The sequence below is a fragment of the Cladophialophora bantiana genome (genome assembly GCF_000835475.1).
Source record: "Cladophialophora bantiana CBS 173.52 unplaced genomic scaffold supercont1.3, whole genome shotgun sequence".
Taxonomy (NCBI): Eukaryota; Fungi; Ascomycota; class Eurotiomycetes; order Chaetothyriales; family Herpotrichiellaceae; genus Cladophialophora; species Cladophialophora bantiana.
This window is the reverse complement of record NW_015971577.1, coordinates 446,466-464,476: the sequence shown is the minus strand read 5'-3', so window position 1 is coordinate 464,476 and position 18,011 is coordinate 446,466. Positions and strand designations below refer to the sequence as shown.

General features: G+C 51.4%; 6 protein-coding genes across 6 annotated transcripts; all 6 read left to right on the top strand.

Annotated features, from left to right (window-relative positions):
* Nucleotides 1-548: 548 nt before the first annotated feature.
* Z519_02070 (uncharacterized protein) lies at nucleotides 549-872 on the top strand (the record flags this gene model as incomplete). The annotated part of the gene is made up of 1 exon (XM_016759827.1): nucleotides 549-872. The coding sequence occupies one exon, from the start codon at nucleotides 549-551 to the stop codon at nucleotides 870-872; it is 324 nt and encodes a 107-aa protein (XP_016623348.1).
* Nucleotides 873-1,774: 902 nt separating this feature from the next.
* Z519_02069 (uncharacterized protein) lies at nucleotides 1,775-2,725 on the top strand (the record flags this gene model as incomplete). The annotated part of the gene is made up of 1 exon (XM_016759826.1): nucleotides 1,775-2,725. One exon carries the CDS (start codon nucleotides 1,775-1,777, stop codon nucleotides 2,723-2,725), a length of 951 nt encoding a protein of 316 aa, XP_016623347.1.
* Nucleotides 2,726-3,947: 1,222 nt separating this feature from the next.
* Z519_02068 (uncharacterized protein) lies at nucleotides 3,948-5,412 on the top strand (the record flags this gene model as incomplete). The annotated part of the gene is made up of 2 exons (XM_016759825.1): nucleotides 3,948-4,045; nucleotides 4,092-5,412. The coding sequence occupies 2 exons, from the start codon at nucleotides 3,948-3,950 to the stop codon at nucleotides 5,410-5,412; spliced, it is 1,419 nt and encodes a 472-aa protein (XP_016623346.1).
* A 454-nt stretch (nucleotides 5,413-5,866) lies between these two features.
* Z519_02067 (uncharacterized protein) lies at nucleotides 5,867-7,699 on the top strand (the record flags this gene model as incomplete). The annotated part of the gene is made up of 5 exons (XM_016759824.1): nucleotides 5,867-6,012; nucleotides 6,131-6,207; nucleotides 6,257-6,436; nucleotides 6,490-6,751; nucleotides 6,799-7,699. The coding sequence occupies 5 exons, from the start codon at nucleotides 5,867-5,869 to the stop codon at nucleotides 7,697-7,699; spliced, it is 1,566 nt and encodes a 521-aa protein (XP_016623345.1).
* A 783-nt stretch (nucleotides 7,700-8,482) lies between these two features.
* On the top strand, nucleotides 8,483-11,793 carry Z519_02066 (uncharacterized protein; the record flags this gene model as incomplete). Its single annotated transcript, XM_016759823.1, has 6 exons — nucleotides 8,483-8,561; nucleotides 8,614-9,654; nucleotides 9,709-9,977; nucleotides 10,036-10,232; nucleotides 10,285-10,589; nucleotides 10,646-11,793. The coding sequence occupies 6 exons, from the start codon at nucleotides 8,483-8,485 to the stop codon at nucleotides 11,791-11,793; spliced, it is 3,039 nt and encodes a 1,012-aa protein (XP_016623344.1).
* Nucleotides 11,794-12,321: 528 nt separating this feature from the next.
* On the top strand, nucleotides 12,322-16,141 carry Z519_02065 (uncharacterized protein; the record flags this gene model as incomplete). Its single annotated transcript, XM_016759822.1, has 4 exons — nucleotides 12,322-13,432; nucleotides 14,614-14,810; nucleotides 14,857-15,831; nucleotides 15,878-16,141. The coding sequence occupies 4 exons, from the start codon at nucleotides 12,322-12,324 to the stop codon at nucleotides 16,139-16,141; spliced, it is 2,547 nt and encodes an 848-aa protein (XP_016623343.1).
* Between the last annotated feature and the right edge of the window lie 1,870 nt (nucleotides 16,142-18,011).

The window sequence follows — 18,011 nt, the reverse complement described above, 5'->3', positions numbered from 1 at the left end:
AGCAGAAAGACGCCCAACACCGAAGATGTTCGGCCTGATGAAGCACAGAGGTACCAGGGTACGAAATTCCTCCTCAATTCCAGCTGACACGAGGAAACGCCACGACATTCGGCATCAGTTCTTCGACAAGTGTTATTCGCTGCTAGCTAGCACAGAAAGAATCCGTTCCCCGGTTTACGATTGGGAAGCAGCTCTGATACGCTACCGAAACGGGCAGTTCTTTGGAAATCTTGGAAGTCAACGATTCAGCAAGGGAGCGTCAGGGAACACACTTTGCCTCGGTGCCGGACGATTGGATTGTCCGGACGAACGAGTCGACAGTCCATGCCGTGCGTCAGCCAGCCCCTCGTTCATGCCTCCCGTTCCCCGCACATCCTGATGCATTGATATAAACATCAGCTGGGTGCTCGTTCTCGACGGGGAGCCAGGACTTCTCGAGTGCGATACCGGCGGAAAAATAAGACATCAGGCTTAATTCATTTCTCCCCGACAAGAATACCCTCAACGACCGACCTATTCTCCCAGATTTCACTCCACCAGCTCTCGAAATGCCTTTCCACGCAACGGTCCTCTACCCGAACGAACCCGACACCAAGTTCGACATGTCGTACTACCTCAAAACCCATATGCCTCTGGTGATGGAAAGCTTCGGGAAGCATGGTCTCAAGAGATGGGAAGTGCTAGAATACAAGCCGGGTGCGGATGGCGCGCAGCCAAAGTTCGGTGTGGGAGCGACATTAATCTTCGATACGCCTGAGCAACTGGGTGCGGCATTGTCTTCGGAGGACGCAAAACCCGTCTTTGGAGACATCGTAAACTTCTGCAACAAACAGCCCGTCTTCCTTGGAGGAGAGCTGGTGGGAACTTCTTAAAGAGGCGCTAGGCGATCACGGAGAGGAATATCAATACAAGACAATATTTCTTAGCCCTTAAGGGAGAGACCTACTTATATCCGCGATTCTAGAGCGAGTCATTAAGCAGCAGGAACGACCAGTGACGTCTTAAACAATCATCTCAAGTAGACAGTGAAGGTTCCTTCCGTTTCTCCTTTTTCCGTTGCGGAAGGCCGTGATATACGTCGACTCAGCTTTTCCTCGCCTACAACGCCTATTAATTGCGCCCGGCCTTGCTTAGATATATTCTTTTCGGAGTAGAGTACGGGTTGGAACCCTTTTATCTCATCGCTCACAGCACAATTCGACAGCGAGCGAGCGACGACGGAGAAATCGGTGATGACGTCCCGTACCTCAAGACTCTCTTATTTGGTATGCCCTTTAACCTGACCAGCCGAAGGGTGTGACACTTGAAGGGTCCTATCACCACGACATAGAATGATCTTTAGTCAAGATGCACGAGCAGCCTCGACAAGGCCAGGAGAGAGGCCAAGTCCCCTCGAATCGCAGGCCGGTTGGGCACACTTTACCGAGGTGATGCTGAAAAACAAGTGGTAAAGTAGCACCGAAATGCAATCCCTAAGTAGAGGAACACACGAGTGTTCGGGAGAAGGACAACGCTTCATCAAATTGTCATTTCCTTCCTACCGTGATTGCCGATCGCTGTCCCATTGACGTATGCCACGTTGCCTTTGACCGGAGAAGAGCGACCTCGTTGGACAAGTCAAAGGTGAACGAGACAGCATTTCTTTCGTCTTAAGAGTGCCAAATTCGTCTCTCCTTCTCGAAGACGCTGCGCGGAGTGGTTGATCGTTGGTTTCAGAGCATCGTCGGCACCCATTTATCTCGATCTCGAATATCGCCAGCCAGCATCGTTTGTAATGGCTCCGATTGCACTCGATCACACCGTCGACCCGCTGAACCTGCACAGAGCTGCCAAAGCAGAGTCAAGTACCCAAGAAACGGGCAAAAGCATTCGTCTCGCTGCGAGGTCCGGCGCTTACGACAAGCAGACTTCTGGCGCAGCGCCCACCTATGTTCAGGCAAATCTGATAGCCTTGCCATCAAGGTTTGCGGCCGATTTTAGGCTGTTATGTCAACGGAACCCGGTTCCATGTCCCCTGCTGGCCGAATCGCTGAGGGCGGGGATTTGGGATGAGCTCAAATCCTGGGTACCCGGCTTGAACGGAAATCACATCGCAGAAGATCTCGATCTTCGCTATGACTTTCCAAAGTACATGGTGTATCAAGACGGGAAGCTGGTCAAGTCTCATTGCGGCGACGTTGGCGCGGTGTGGACCGAAGACCACGTTGGCTTTCTGATCGGCTGTTCTTTCAGTTTTGAAGCCGCACTTGCCACCGAAGGGCTGGTGGCTCCACATATGGCACATGGTAGGAACGTCCCAATGTACCGAACGACCCTTCCTCTGTGCCCCGCCGGTGTGTTCAGTCAATCCACATATGTGGTGTCAATGAGACCGTACAAAAGAAAAGACCTCCAGAAGGTGAGGGATATCACACGCTCATATGTCGCGACTCATGGTGAACCAATTGACTGGGGATGGGACGCCGCGACTCGCCTCGGGATCAGGGACATCAGTAAGCCAGACTTTGGAGATAGCCCAGTCTTGCCTGATGGCTCACCCCTCGTTCGAGGCGTTGGAGCCGAATCCGAGGAATTTGTCCCTGTCTTCTGGGGTTGTGGCGTGACGCCACAAGAAGCAGTACGGCAAGCTGCCCTGGATGGGCCTGTCATAGGCCATGCTCCGGGACACATGATTGTGCTGGACATCAGGGACTGGGACATTGTCCCAAATACAGGAGCTCGATAATCACGACAGTTCCTGTGGGCTGAGGGAAGAAAAATAAGGATTAGAAGCCCAGAATGTCCTTGGGGTCATCAGATCAACCACGACCTCGAAGGAATTGCTGGTGCAAAGCTGAATTCATCCTTTAAGCTCTCCCAAGATGCACTGCATCTCTTCGTTACTTTTCCGATCCGACTGTAGGGCAAGTGCGTTTAACCGGTCGTTGTTCTGAGAGTAACAAGACGGTCAGAACTCTAGGAGCCTTCTGTTGACAGGGTCGCGAGAGCGCCACTGGGGCAAACCACCTGAGACCCTGGGCGCTTCACCAACTGCGCAAACTGCCTCAACCTCGTTGTTCTTGCAGACCTGCGATAGGATGGCGACGGAATAGGAGGTTTCAGGAATGCTCTTATGGTCACAGGCCAATGTATATATAAACAGGCAGAGTCTCTCTGAATAGCCATGAGGACCGAACACAATCAACCAGACAGATCCACAACTCAACCTTCGTTCAACACCTTCGCTCAGGATTCACAGTAAATGTTGAAGGAAATTGGCAGAACGGGCGACTCGGCAGGCAGGGCGTCATCACGAGTCTACCGACCTACCCTACCTACCTACCAACCAATCTAGGTAGTCGGGCGGAGTGAACCAGCGAGCTCGTATGGCAATATGGAGTTAACAGTTGCACCAGTCAAGACGACGGATTTTCGGAGCTGTGATAGCCGAGGTACTGTGCTCCGTGTGCTCCGTGTGCTTGGCATGATGCCATTAGTTATTTTCCCTGCAATTGCCTGCACGCAATTTGAGACGCGAAAGTGCATTTTGGTCCACCCTAGTTCTGGCTACTGCGGGCCATTTGCTTCGACGGGCAATTCACCAGATCTCGCTCTTCTTTTGCTCTCTTGCCTCCAGCTCCTTATCTTCAATCGTTTCTCAAAGAAAGTCGCAAGATCCGTCAAGTAAGCAAAGTCAAAGGTGGGTCTTTGTCTCTGAGCATGATGAATGCCGGCTGAATCGGAGATGGACGCCGATGGACGGCCATCTATCGTTCCCTCCTGTTCGGGGCCACTGCATTCAATTTCAGCCTAAATTGGCCAGCCTCCAAGCCTTGCATGAATCGGAGAAATACAAACCCTCCATAATAGCATTAGCAATGAGCGAACAGAGTTTCTCTATCGAGCGCACCGTTCACATTGTATCAGGAGCAATTGATTGACTTGCTTCACTCAAGCCAACGGCCGCGATGGCGACTGGAATACTCAAGGTAAAAGACACCCAAGTAGTCGACAATGATGGAAATGCAGTCATTTTGCGAGGCTGTGCTATCGGAGGATGGCTCAAGTAAGCTCCATCAGATTTTGTCTTGTATCATCTAAGAATGGAGTAGTATGGAAAACTTCATCGTGGGCTACCCCGGTCACGAATCCAGCATTCGCACTGCATTGTTGGAGGTCATGGGTCAGAAGAAGTACGACTTCTTCTTTGACCGATGGCTGTACTACTTTTTCACAGAAGCCGATGCAAAGTTCTTCAAGTCATTAGGCCTGAATTGCATCCGCATTCCTTTCAACTATCGACACTTCGAAGACGACATGAATCCCCGTGTGCTCAAAGAGAGCGGCTTCAAGCACCTGGATCGGGTAATTGACCTCTGTGCGAAGGAGGGTATTTATACCATCCTGGACATGCATACTGTTCCCGGTGGCCAAAGCCCTGGCTGGCATGCCGATAACACCACGAGCTATGCCGCATTCTGGGATTATAAGGACCATCAAGACCGAACGGTTTGGCTTTGGGAGCAGTTTGCACGCCGCTACAAAGGCAACCCCTGGATAGCGGGATACAACCCTATTAATGAACCCTGTGATCCAAAACATGTCCGCTTGCCCGCTTTTTATGCTCGACTGGAGAAAGCAATAAGAGCCATTGATCCAGATCACATTCTCTGGCTCGACGGGAATACATTCGCAGCTGAATGGAAGGGCTTCAACACAGTCCTCCCAAATTGTGTCTATGCCCTGCATGATTACAGTATGATGGGCTTTCCGACTGGACGCCCGTACGAGGGGACTTCTGAGCAAAAGGAGAGACTGGAGGCGCAGTTCCTGCGCAAGTCCGAGTTCCAGAGGAGTCATAAAACCGCAATCTGGAATGGCGAATTCGGGCCCGTGTACGCAAACCCTAAATGGGATGAGAATGCCGAAGAGGTCAACCAAAAGCGATACAATATGCTAGGCGAGCAGCTGCGGATCTATGACAAATTCCAAATTCCGTGGTCTATCTGGCTCTTCAAGGACGTCGGCCTGCAAGGCATGGTCTACACGTCTCCCGACTCGCCCTGGAATAAACTGATAGAGCCTATACTGGAAAAGAAGAAGCGGCTGCAGCTGGACGCATGGGGGAAGTATCCGTCCAAGGAAGTCGACGACGTGATGTTGCCCCTCATCAGCTGGATAGACTCTGTCTCGCCAACGGCGAAGAATGTCTACCCATCCACGTGGAACACTGCAAGGCACATCGAGCGCGCCGTCCTGCAGACCTTCCTTGCGGAGACATTTTGTCAGGAATTTGCCGAGCTGTTTCGCGACAAGGATGAAGGTGCCCTGGAGGAGCTAGCGAGGAGCTTCAGCTTCGAGAACTGTGTCCAAAGGGAGGGGTTGAACAAGATCATGTCCGACTACGCCGCAGTCGCGTCGAAGACCAACTGAAAATAGATTAGGCGAGAGCACCCTGTATTGAGCAAACGCAGTTGCCGCTGCATTTCGATGATGTACATTCAACTTGTCCATACTCGCATGAGCGAAGAGGGTAGCGTGATGTACGGGCGTTTCCCGGAGACCCTAGACGACTTGCCTTTCTGCCTCAATCTTTTCTTGCCTAAATTCATTTCTTGGTATCGGTGTTCCGGTGTCGACTCCAATCAATTGGGGGATGTGTGGGGACAGTCCGTGGGGAAATGGGAACACAAGGCTGAGATCAACAAGTGTGATGGGCTTTTTGCTTCGGCAGATGGCCCAGGGACATGAATGCTAGCTTTGTCTCCTTATATAAGATCCGTCTGGCTCCCATGTGGTCATGCACAATCCAGCCCCGTTTCCACACCCCAGGGTCACAGCGTTTCCTTGAGCTCCATTATTACCAACCCGAACAGACAAAGTCAGCATGTCGAAGGCAGTCGCCGGTCATGATATCGCCGCTAAGGATGTTGCGCATGTGTCTGAAATCACCCGGTTAGTCCAACAAGACAAGACACCATGGTACAGGAAGAAGAATCTTCGACGTCTTTATCTGTGTCTTGTCCCCGCGGCGTGAGTGTGGTCCCTCCTCAAATCCATGACAGAGTGCTGCCTTTCGTTTCACCATCGATCCTCAGTGCTCGAGATCTCCGTTCCTGGTTTGAAAAGTTGCTAACCTTAGCAAAACAAGTTTGGGAGTTGAATCCACTAGTGGCTTCGACGGGAGCGTGCTCAATGGACTTCAGGCGGTCCAGCCCTGGGAAGATTGTAAGTCGACCACCATGCGAAGCAGTCCGCATCTAATTCATTGCACTAGACTTCAACAATCCAAACGGCGCCCTCCTAGGTGTGATTACTGCAGCCTTCTCCATTGGAGCCGTGTGTGCGGTGCCACTCGTTCCCTATGTTAATGACCGTTTCGGCCGCAAGGCTTGCATCGTGGTTGGAAGTGCGATTATAACAATTGGTGCTATCCTGCAGGCTGCAGCAGTTGACAGTACGTGACTCAACGACCGCTTCATTCCTTTGTCCGCTGACACGGCCAACCAGTCGCCATGTTCTTGGTGGCCAGAATTATCCTTGGGATGGGAATTGTATACGCAATTAGCGGAGCATCCCAACTCATTGCCGAGTTGACATACCCCAAAGAACGGTCTGTTATCACAGGCCTTTTCAACGAGAGCTGGTATGCTGGAGCGATCCTGGCCGCCGGCATCACCTTGGGAACGTTCTCCTGGCAGAGTAACTGGAGCTGGCGATTGCCGTCGCTGTTGCAACTCTTGCCTTCGACGTTGCAACTTATTTTTATCTGGTGAGCAGCAATATCTCTTGATTATACAGACAGGTTGACGTTTCCAGGTTTGTCCCAGAGTCCCCACGTTTCCTGATTTCAAAGGACCGCCATGAAGAAGCTCTAGAAATTCTGATCAAGTACCATGCGGAAGGCGATCGTTCAAGTCCATTGGTCGCAGCAGAATTTCATCAGATCCGGGAAACTATCCGCTTGGAAATCGAGAACACCAAGAGACCATGGAAAGAGCTCGTGACATCTGGCGTCAATCGACGGCGAGTGTTTATTGCGGCGTGCGTCGGCTTGTTCTCGCAGTGGTCGGGCAATGGCCTCGTCAGCTACTACCTGAGTAAAGTCCTAGCCACTGTTGGGATCACCAAAAAAAGGACACAGAATGAGATCAATCTCGGCCTCTCCTGCTGGAACTTGGTGACTGGGGTCACGGGGGCTCTGCTGGCTCACATTCTTCCGCGGAGACGGCAGTACTTGATTTCGTACTGTGGCATGACACTGCTCTTTGCTTGCTGGACTGCGGCTTCTGCGGTGTACGCACAAGACCATTCGAACCATTCAGCTGCGACCGCTGTGGTTGCATTGATCTTCATCTATTACGGCTTTTACAACCTCATGATGCCCCTCACTTACATCTTCATCTGCGAGGTGTTCCCGTTTATCCATCGGAGCAAGGGTGTGGCCATTACGCAGTTCTTCTCTCGCGGGGGCAGCTCCTTCAACCAGTTTGTCAACCCGATAGGGCTTCAGGATATCACATGGAAATATTACATCGTGTACGTGGTGTGGCTTGCGGTGGAAACGACCGTGATTTTCTTCGTCTATCCGGAAACCCGTGGGCCGTCGCTCGAAGAAGTTGCCGTGATCATGGAGGGTGACAAGGCCAAAGTAGAGGTTATTGAGGTTGGAGCGTCAGGGAAGGGGGGAGTCGGCATCCAGGAGGTCGAGAAAGCCTGAGGAGCGTCTTTCAGCTTAAGAGCAGTAGAAGGGAGGTGAACAGCGCATCGTGGCCGGGGTTCTCTTGTCATGTTTGAGGCCGGTGAACAATGAATCAGACAGAGCGGCACAGGCAACTGAAGCTGCTAGACATTCAGCGTGCAACCTTAGGATGAAAGAGTACTCGGTAATGTAGTCGACAGTCAGGATCGATACATTCAGCACACCTTACCTGCTCTGGGGCACTCATTAGACATGCTTTCGTTGACTGCGCCAGGGTAGAAAGACGTTGTACCTAAGTAGAGGCTGAATACGGCACGAGGGCGTATTTGGGCGTATGCTCTGAAGCTTATCCATCATCTGGAGCGCCAGCCGTTGCAGGATGTGCCTGGGAACGTCGTAGGTTGCAAACGGGAGCCAATAGAGGCCGCTACGCCCTGGAACTTGGTGCCTGGAAGGACCCTTATTATGTACATAGACCCTTGATTAGCTTAACACATTACCACACAGGCACTGCAGGCACCGCCGACGCCGACCCACCAGACTGAATATGGGAATCCTTACGACATGGCAGTGGGCTCAACTTCAGGCCACCAACTGACCCTCCATGGGTTTGGGTCAATCACTACCCAGTACTGGGACTCTCGTCTTCTCAGACATCAGCTGGCTGGGCTGTAGTTGAGGGCTTCTGAGTCCTTTTACCCCGTTCATAATGCTCGATTCACGGTCCAAATCATGACCCTTTCCACCTCCGATCGGCCACTGATCCTCGCCTATTGCCCTTCCTAGTTCCTCCCTCCGACAATGTCCCTAAGAACGCATGCGAAGCGGTTGATTGTTTGTGTCGACGCTGAAGAGTACAGTGGAGAAAATGGAACTTCAGGTGCAAGAAGCTGTCAATACTCTGTGATGGAGTCAGACTAACGAGGTCCAAGGAAATGGAAACCCTAGCAATATTTTCCGCATCCAAAGCATCATCTCCAATGGCCTCTGCGTTGACACGCAAGGGCGCACGGTCGAACAGATTGTCCGCTACCACCGCGCCGCCTCTGATGGTCCCAGTCTGATAGAGAGGCTGAAAACCGGTGTCACAACACCGTACTACGAGGAACAGATCAAATCCATTGTTCGCGAAATATGTGGGACGATCGAAGAGCCACAGGACGAGCTCTTCCTGTACGGATTCGGACGGGGCGCTTTCATCGTCCGTGCAGTGGCTGGACTGCTCGATACTATGTATTTACCTAAGAGCACGTCATTGAAACACTTCGATACCCTTTACCAGAGTGCGTTGGATGTCTACAGAGCGCGAAAGGAGGACGACAACAGAAATGGGCCCAAGATCGTCGAATTTCTTCGAACACATACAACTCGGCCACCACTAATACAATTCGTTGGAGTTCTGGACACCGTAAAGTACACTACCGAAGGCCACATGCACGACATCTCATTTGTCCCATCTGTAAGGCACCTGCGACACGCCTTAGCCCTCAACGAGACACGTGCTCAACTCAATGCAGAGGTCTTCGACATCCCATTCGCCCAGGAGATGCCGGGGAGGAGTTTCGTTCAGGCATGGTTCATGGGCTCTAATCAAGATCTCGGAGGTGGCACGCGCGAAGATGGCTTGTCCCTGTATCCTTTGCAGTGGCTGCTCATCGAAAGTATGCGAGCTGGACTCGTTCTCCAGTCCCAGAATGAGAAGTCGCCCCCCCTGAAAATAGAAAATCCTCTGTCACTGGCATTTCCGCAATATGCGGGTGAGGTGCCAAAGATCGACGAGAGTGAAAAGATTGAATGGCGAATTTCACATTCGAACGGCATCCAAGTCAGCCTCTATGATCTCCAGACTCTGCATGGAATTTACACCGATGATAGTCAAACACACAATCTACAAATCAATTCTCCAAGTACACTTTACAACACCTCGCGCAAAATCTTCAATTCAAAGGGATTTATTGGATGGTGCGATGATGGTAAACAGCATGATCCATGGGCTCAAAACACACATGATTCTGACAAGTCTACAGGAAGCTACGGGGCGATTATTCATCCTTCAGTATTTTGCCTCCTTGATAGATATCCGCGATTCTACGAACAGTCTCGCTTCAAGTCCCTGAAAAAGGATCTTGCCGATTATCGAGACCGTTATTTGCAGGATGACGACGGAGCAATCCCTCCCTGGCTGGAAGGCCTGCAACTGCAGGCAAGTGGTGTAAAGGCTTTCCGAATACTGGTCTGTGGTAAGACGGGTGTCGGCAAGTCGACTTTGATAAACAAAATATTCGGTGTTGAAATGGTTATTCCTTCTCCACGACCATTTTCGATCAGCGTCGCGGACTAACGGCGCTGCCTAGACCGAAGAATCTGACAGCTACAGACAAGGCAGTCACGACATCAACGTAGCTTTTGAATCTCCCAATAATCCCGGCCTCATGATCCATGATTCCAGAGGATGGCAAGCCGGAAGCGACAAGGAACTCGAGTTGATTGCCAAGTTTCTCCGCCATCGGGCATTTCAGAAAGATCCGGCTGAGGCACTGCATGTAATTTGGTATGTTTTCAGGGGTCAAGTCAAAACATCGATTCGCTCATCAAGGCTACAGGTTCTGCGTCGATTCGGACGTTAGTCGTATCGAGGAAGCTGACAAGCGAACTTTTCAGACCATCGCACAATTTTCCAACCACGTACCGGTCTTTGTTATTGGGACGAAAAAGGACAAGCTGGTTGCCTTCCGCAAGATGCTACTTCTGGAGAAGTACATGGAACAGACGGGCAATTACCCCGAATCACAGCGACTGGCAAATCAAGAAGCAGACAGAATGGCTGAGGAACAGTTCATGGCCCTCCGCCAGGAGCTTTCTCAAATCAAACACTACAAGGCTGACGGATACTGCTGTCTCTCCAAGGGTTAGTACTCTGTTAAGAGCCACAAGGTGAACCAGAATTCTAACTCGTATCGACAGACGATGATCAAGGGGTCAAGAGACTTCTTACACAGACCCTCGATCTGATTCAAGATGAAAAGGTCCGAATCTTCGCAGTTGCGGCACAAGTCGTCGATGTCGAGCAAAAGATTGACTCCGCAATTACAGAATGCATGCGTTTGGGCCTCCACGCGGTCCGCACGGCCATGGTCCCGTTACCGTTCTCGGGCGCCATAGGCACGCCAACCGTTGCTCGAATCCTGTGTCAGCATATTCTTCAATGTTTTGGATTTCCCAAGGCGTTACCAGACGAAGTGGAAGAAATCATGACACGGGTGGTTCTCGGCCATCTAAAGAAATTTATGACGGTGACACTAGCGGAGTTTGTCGGGGTCGGAGTGGTAACTGCAGGTGTAATTGTCGGCACGATGGGGGCTGGCGGAGTACTTGCGCTGTCACTATGCATCTTGGCCGCGCCTCCAACAGCAAGGATGCTGTTCAAATGTGCTTGCGATATGATTCTCATTCTTGAGCGAGCCTTCCGATACCAAGGCAAGTACGTGTCGGTGAAGCAGATCGAGGACGCGGCGGTCTATTACACAACGGCCATGACGAAGACTTTTGCTGGAAAGGAGGTCCTGCTACAGAAGCATGTTCATGATGAGGTCGACCGATTAATCCCTCTGACCAAGGTATCGACGGCAATGAAATTCAGCAAACTCAGGACGGGGCTCGAAGACATTATTTACAAGAACCGGTTCCAGAAGTCCGAGGCCGCGAAACAAGACAACAGGCCGCTGGTCCCTGAACTTGGTGCACAGGGGTTTGCTGAGCTCGATGGCACGACAAGTCCCGCAGAATTGCCCGGCGGGGGACGCCTGCCCATCGAGCTTCCGGCAGAAGTGAACATTCCACCGGGAGTCCCCGAGAAAGAGGCGGTATCATCAGGAATGGCATCGGGTACCAGCAACACCACGACCACAGACGATCTTCTCAGTCTGGAAGAAAAGACGACCATGTCGCAAACCCTCAGCGACCAAAGCCGGACGGCAACGCGCCAAACAACGGTGCCATCAGGGACCGAGATGTCAGTGGAAAGGACAAAGAGCCAAGGCATGTTCTCAAGAAGTACACGAAAGCTTTCGGCAAAACTAGGCTTGAGGAAGTCAAAGACCACGCAGATTTGAAGAGGATATGATATGAATGGTTATAGACATGTACGGAGTACATGATGAAGGTGATACCCCAGCAGTGAGGTTAAGTGAGTTTTTCCAAACTTGCACTTTGGCGGAAGACGCCATCAACTTCGTACGATCTCGTACAACCACCGGGCCTTGGCATCAGCTCGCACAAATTTTCCTCTTTTTCTACGTTCGCCCCAAAATCCCTCTTTCGGTGATGGCCGAGCCTTGTGATATACCGTCTCATCTCGGACGCTCTTATCTTGGTCGTCCCGATTTCTGCGTCGAATCAAAAGCTTGAGATGGATTGTCCCAAGCAATTTCAGATAGGTGTCTGCCGAGAACACGTCCTTCTGCATTGTACGAGGCTGCTACATGAAGTAAGTAACATGGTAAGTATCGCCCATCTGAAGTGATGTCTCTTCTCGTAAGGATGTATTTATACCTTTCATTCTCGCAATCCTTCAACAGCCTTCACATTTCAAACACAAGCAGGACCGACAATCTGACCGCAAAGTAAAATACCCATTCACCATGCCAGGAATCACGGTTTCGCCGATCAATCCGTCTCGACCCGAATTCGGGGCACTCGTCGACCATGTGGACCTGGACAATCTCTCAGATGCGGGCTTCGAGGCCCTCCGCAACGCCCTCTACACCTACAATGTCATCTGCATCAAGTCTCAGTCGAACCTCTCACCCAAGGGCCAGGCAGAACTGACCCGACGCTTCGATCCTGAGGCAATGTCATACGGCCACGGCAAGACCATTGACGCCAAGCGCTCCATCCTCCATCCCGACCTCAAAACCGTGCCCCATCAGCCCGAGGTTCAGGTCATTGGAAACGGTTTTGTCCCCGAGTACGAGGGCCTCAAGAACATCACCTTAAAGCATCCGCATCATCGAACATTCCACAAGACCGTCATTCCTGATGACCAAGACCTGGATTTTACCCGCTTCTACCGCTGGCACATTGACGCCGCACTGTTCGGGGGCCTTCAGCCGCCGCTCGTGACATCGCTGCTTGCTGTCAAGGTCCCCACCGGACGGACCCAAACCGTTCTCTACGATGACGGCAGCAATGACACCCTTCGTGTCCCTCTCGGCACCACCGCCTTTGTATCCGGATATACAATGTTTGAGAATTTGAGTGCCGAGCAAAAGGAATTCGTGCTCACCTCCCAAGTCGAATATGCACCCCATCCATATGTCTGGATCTCGACGGCCAAATCACGCCCGGACGGGCTGGGCATGGTGTCCGAAGGAAAGGAAGTACCCATCGATGAACTTCCGCCTATCGAAAATGCCACCGACGTCCAAATCCAGCCCATGGTCTGGCAAAACCCCATCACCGGCAGGTTCGCCTTGCAAATCCACCCGTCCGTCGTTCGCAAGATCCACCTTCGTGACGGCAGCGTCATTGGCGACTTGGCCAAGGTAAGAGAGATCGTGCACGACTTACAGCGCCCTGGCATCGCGCCAGAGCTTGTGTATGCGCACGACTGGGAGGAAGGAGACCTTGTGCTGTTCAACAATCACGGAGTTTTGCACAGTGTTGTGGGCGCCTTCGACAAGGATGAAGTTCGGTTGTTTCGTCAATGCAACTTGGCCGCGAGTCGGCCGCCTGTTGGGCCGGAAGTCCGAGGTTAGATAAAAGCAAGCATTGCTACGGGGGACATATCGTAGGCGAGAAAAGGTTGAAGAGGTCTAGACTGCTTTAGAACTTTGAGAAGGGATTCAATGAGACGCTGCTTTCATCTGCCTGATCCTGCTCCATACACATTCTTCTTTGTTGCTGGTGTCCTCTTGGATAAATGAGACTATTTCTCTAGCCGTCCTTCTTTTCTTCATATGTGTGGCTTACAAATGTACATGACATATGTAGTTGACCAAACAAGAAAAGCAAGAAGACAAAAGAGAAGCAGAAAAAGGAAGAGACATCGATCCCATTCCACCAGGATCACCCCAGGAAACACCGTCAGAACCCAGCCTGCACCGGCCAGCAGGCGGACACGACAAGACTTTGGTAAGTAGATAAAGTCCTATCACGGACGAGAATGAGCCCGCCCACACTTGCAGGGGTTAGGCTGAGGCATGGGGGAAGAGCAATATACAGCAGGTAGGGGAACCTAGACAATTGCCTCTGATGACTTTCCAAAGCTCTACCCCGTACAGTCTGAGTGGGCACTATACTCCAAGCCTTAAATACCTCGCCGGTTGATAGGCTGTTCATGTTTGTGGTCTACCAGTATGCGGCGGCGGGGGAGGAAGCGGAATTAAGTGGGGCGCGCTCTAATCTTCTATGGGGAGTCTGGCGCGATGGTATTCCTGCCCACCGTTTCATAGTCAATGTCCCTCCTAACAGTCGCTACTCCATACCCCGTACCTCGTACACTCGCTCAAGATAGTTGCCCAAGACTATACCCCACCGTTTCTACAGACATCCGCCACCTCAAAATCCGGCTTCTTTCTAGACTGCTTCAACAACCGTTCCTGCACGATTAGACAAGGCCAGATATTTAGGGGTAGAAGCATACGAGAAAACGACTGTCCAGGATGGCTTATTGGCTCATTGGCCTGGCCGTAATTGCAATCACCTTTATCAGCCGTAAATTTGTGGCATGGAAAAGGCTGTGGCACATCCCACGCCCGTTTGGGCGTGGCTGGTCCGATCTGTGGGTGCTTCGTAGAGCGTTCTGAGGGACGCTTTACAAGGATCTTGGTAATTTATGCGATAAATATGGTACGCCCTCTCGATCGAACCAAAAAAAAAGAAAAGAAAAGGAATAATATCGGCTTGGGTCACTGATTGATCCTCTTCTGTAGGCCCCCTTGTCCGCATTGCACCAGAATATCTGGTTTGTGGTGACCCAATTGAAATTCGCCGTATGTGGGGAGTGCGCTCTCAGTTCGATCGAGCGCCATGGTTCAAGGGCTTCCAACTCGACCCACCAAATGATTGCAGCCTGTCCATCCGTGACAGCACCCTACACAGCCTTCTCAGGTCCAAACTTTCACCCGGCGTAAGTATCTTCATTGATGTGCCATCCGAGGATTAAGGTGAGATAGTACTCTGGAAAGGACATTGACGGTCTACACAAGTCGATCGACTATCAAGTAGCGAAGTTCGTTCGCTTTATTGAGGAGAAGTACCTCTCGACTGAGACGGATTTCCGCCCGGTTGACTTTGCTCGTAAGATCCAGTTCTTGACCTTGGACCTCATTTCCACATTCGCTTTACGAGGAACATTTGGCTTCATGGATAAATATGAGGACCTCTTCGACTACATCAAAACAACGGAAGAATCACTTCCTCTTATGCAAATGATAGCCTTGCTACCAGGGCTCTTGAGCGTTCTTCACTCTCCTCTGTTCAAAGTGATCCGACCAACGCACACTGACGCCATTGGACTCGGCAAGATTATGGGAATTGCCAAAGAAATCGCGTCAGAGCGATACGGCGATTCGGAGATTGTCAAACGAGATATGCTAGGATCGTTCGTCGCTCGCGGTCTTACACAAAAAGACGCCGAGTCTGAGTCCCTCGTTCAAATCGTGGCAGGCTCTGACACAACCGCCACGGTGATCAGAATAGGGATTTTTCACGCCTCAACGTCACCACTGGTTTATCAAACACTGCAAGAAGAAATTGATAGAGGCGTCAAAGCTGGTCAGATATCGGTGCCGATCAAGGACTTCGAAGCACGAGCACTCCCCTTATTGCAGGCATTCATCAAAGGATGCTTTCGGATCTGGCCACCTATTACAGACATCGTCCCGCGAGTCTCGGGCACGGAGGCAGTAGTCTGTGGCCATCGGGTTCCCGGCAACACAAACGTTGGCTGGAGCGGACGTTCAGTCATGCGAGACAGGAATGTGTTTGGAGATGATGCAGACCTATTCTCGCCCGAGCGATGGCTACGAACTCAGGGCGAGCAACTTCCAACCATGGAAAACACTATCGAGCTCGTGTTTGGTCAAGGTAAATGGGGTTGTCTAGGCAAGCCCATTGCCTTGTTGGAGCTGAACAAGGTATTCGTCGAGGTAAGTGCAAATCGTCATAATGAGTCTATGCAACTGATTGTTGCAGCTTCTACGACGATTCGACTTTCCTGTTGTCAATCCAGCTCATCCTATGGACACCTTTGACTACGGCGTCATGACACAATTTAACCTCATGCTGAGGATCACAAAGCGGAAGAGTCCAGTGGGAATGTTGAGCTGCAGCTACCCCAACTGGACTGTGGAACGAGAAGACACCTGTAGAGAGAGCACAGCTGAGGTTTCAAACCTAAGAAGGACTCCGCAGAATGACTCGATGTCGTGTCGGGATAGTATTATCGAGTCTTTCTAGAGGCCGAGCCAGGTGGGGTAGTATCTAAGGACGGTAGCACATCTACACAGGTTGCTGAGATGTGGCTCTCACGCATCAACCACGACGTAGCATTGAAATGCTGTGCTTGCATCCGTATGAAAAGCGCCAATTTAAATCGTTAGAACCCATAGCTGCCGTCTCCCGGATGTTCTTTTGATTCTACCGGCATTGGACCGTGGTCTAGACCCGCGGATGTGTCTTTAGCCTCGCCACGAAGCGAGCGGGCCGGGAGTTAGCAACTCGGGCAAATCCACCACGAAGGAGGAATCAAGACCACGATCAACCTGCCTTCCGAATACCATCTGTTTAAGTTCCCACAGTCTTCTCCCCAGGAGGACACGCTCTACGTTAGGTACGAGCTGTTGTCGATAACAATGCAGGATGCCGACGACAGGCACCATGTCGATCTCATTCTAGTAAGTACCGACATCCGTTTGTTATCCTGCCATTATTGCTGAGTTTCGATCCCAGCAGGCCGACAATGACGAGGACTCGGCCCTTGACCTGGTAAACTGGGCAATGCTCTGTATCAAGCAGCAAAGCAATAACACGTCGGATGTTGTGTAGGGCAATGATCAAATCTCTACTGCGTCAATAACATCCACGATTCGTAATTTTCAGATTGAAAATGGCCATACTTACCACGCGCTCAGCGCGGGAAGCCAGTGCTGCGTTCTGGTCATCATGTCAATAGCGTTGGAGACTAACACCCACCGCTTCCAGAATATATCCTGCCTAATGACGAGGTGATACTTCCATCGTCCGCGGTTCTTCGCTTCAGCGTGCCTTCGCTGACCTGTCTCACACCAGCAAGAGAGAGAAAGACCAGGTACAGTTAAACTATCATTTAAAAAAATGCAAACGCCTCCAGTCTGATCTAGATACTGGGCGATAGATCTGCAAAACCAACACTTTGTAGCAACCTTTGGAGGTCGTGCCCATTTGCGCCGGGAGCAGAGACGGCTCAACGAGTCCTTGATGTCGGTATGGGAACTGGCGTCTGGGCGATCCAGAATGGTACTGCTCTAGTATAGCCCGCCTTCTCGAGCTCTCACTGACGGCTGCTGCAGCCGATGCACACCCCGCAGCGCTGGTATGAGGATCCTAGCGGTCTAGCTGGCTCACGTTGTAATGTACTGACTGCCATTGCTTTGGAGGTCATTGGCGTCGATTTGAGCCCGATACAGCCTACACAGTGGGTTCCAGGTGATGCGGAAGTATCTCGGTGACGGCTGATTGACGGCCATTTAGTGTTCCACCCAATTGCTCGTTTGAGATTGATGATCTTGAACACGAATGGACGTGGTCGTTCCCCTTCGATTACATCTTCGGCAGAATAATGGTGGGCAGTTCTGCTGACTGACCTGGTTTTATGGGTAAAACTTATATGTTCGACTCCTGCTCCACAATACTCCTCTCGGAGTCTGATAGAGCTGATACCTACCCCTCCGCCTTCTTCCACCCTGGAGCTCTGGGTCCATGCACTAACACAGTGTCGCTCTGTTTGCGCGCCCCCAGGAATTTAACCCCTGGTGGCTGGCTGGGGCCACAAGATTGCATTTTCCCTCTCGGGACTGACGACGGGGTCATTTCACGAGGGCCAGACCATTTATGAATGGAGCTCGTTGCTGCTAGAGGCCAGTGACAAGTTGGGCCGGTCGTTGGGTGCAGCCATCCATCACCGCGACCGCATGATAGCAGCTGGCTTCACAAACGTGACCGTGAAGCTCTTCAAGTGGCCCACGAATAGTTAGCCAAAAGATCCGAAGCACAAAATTGTCGGGATGTGGGCGTTGGCAAATAGAAGGTCTGAGCATGGTCCTGCTATCGCGAGTGCATGGCTGGACAC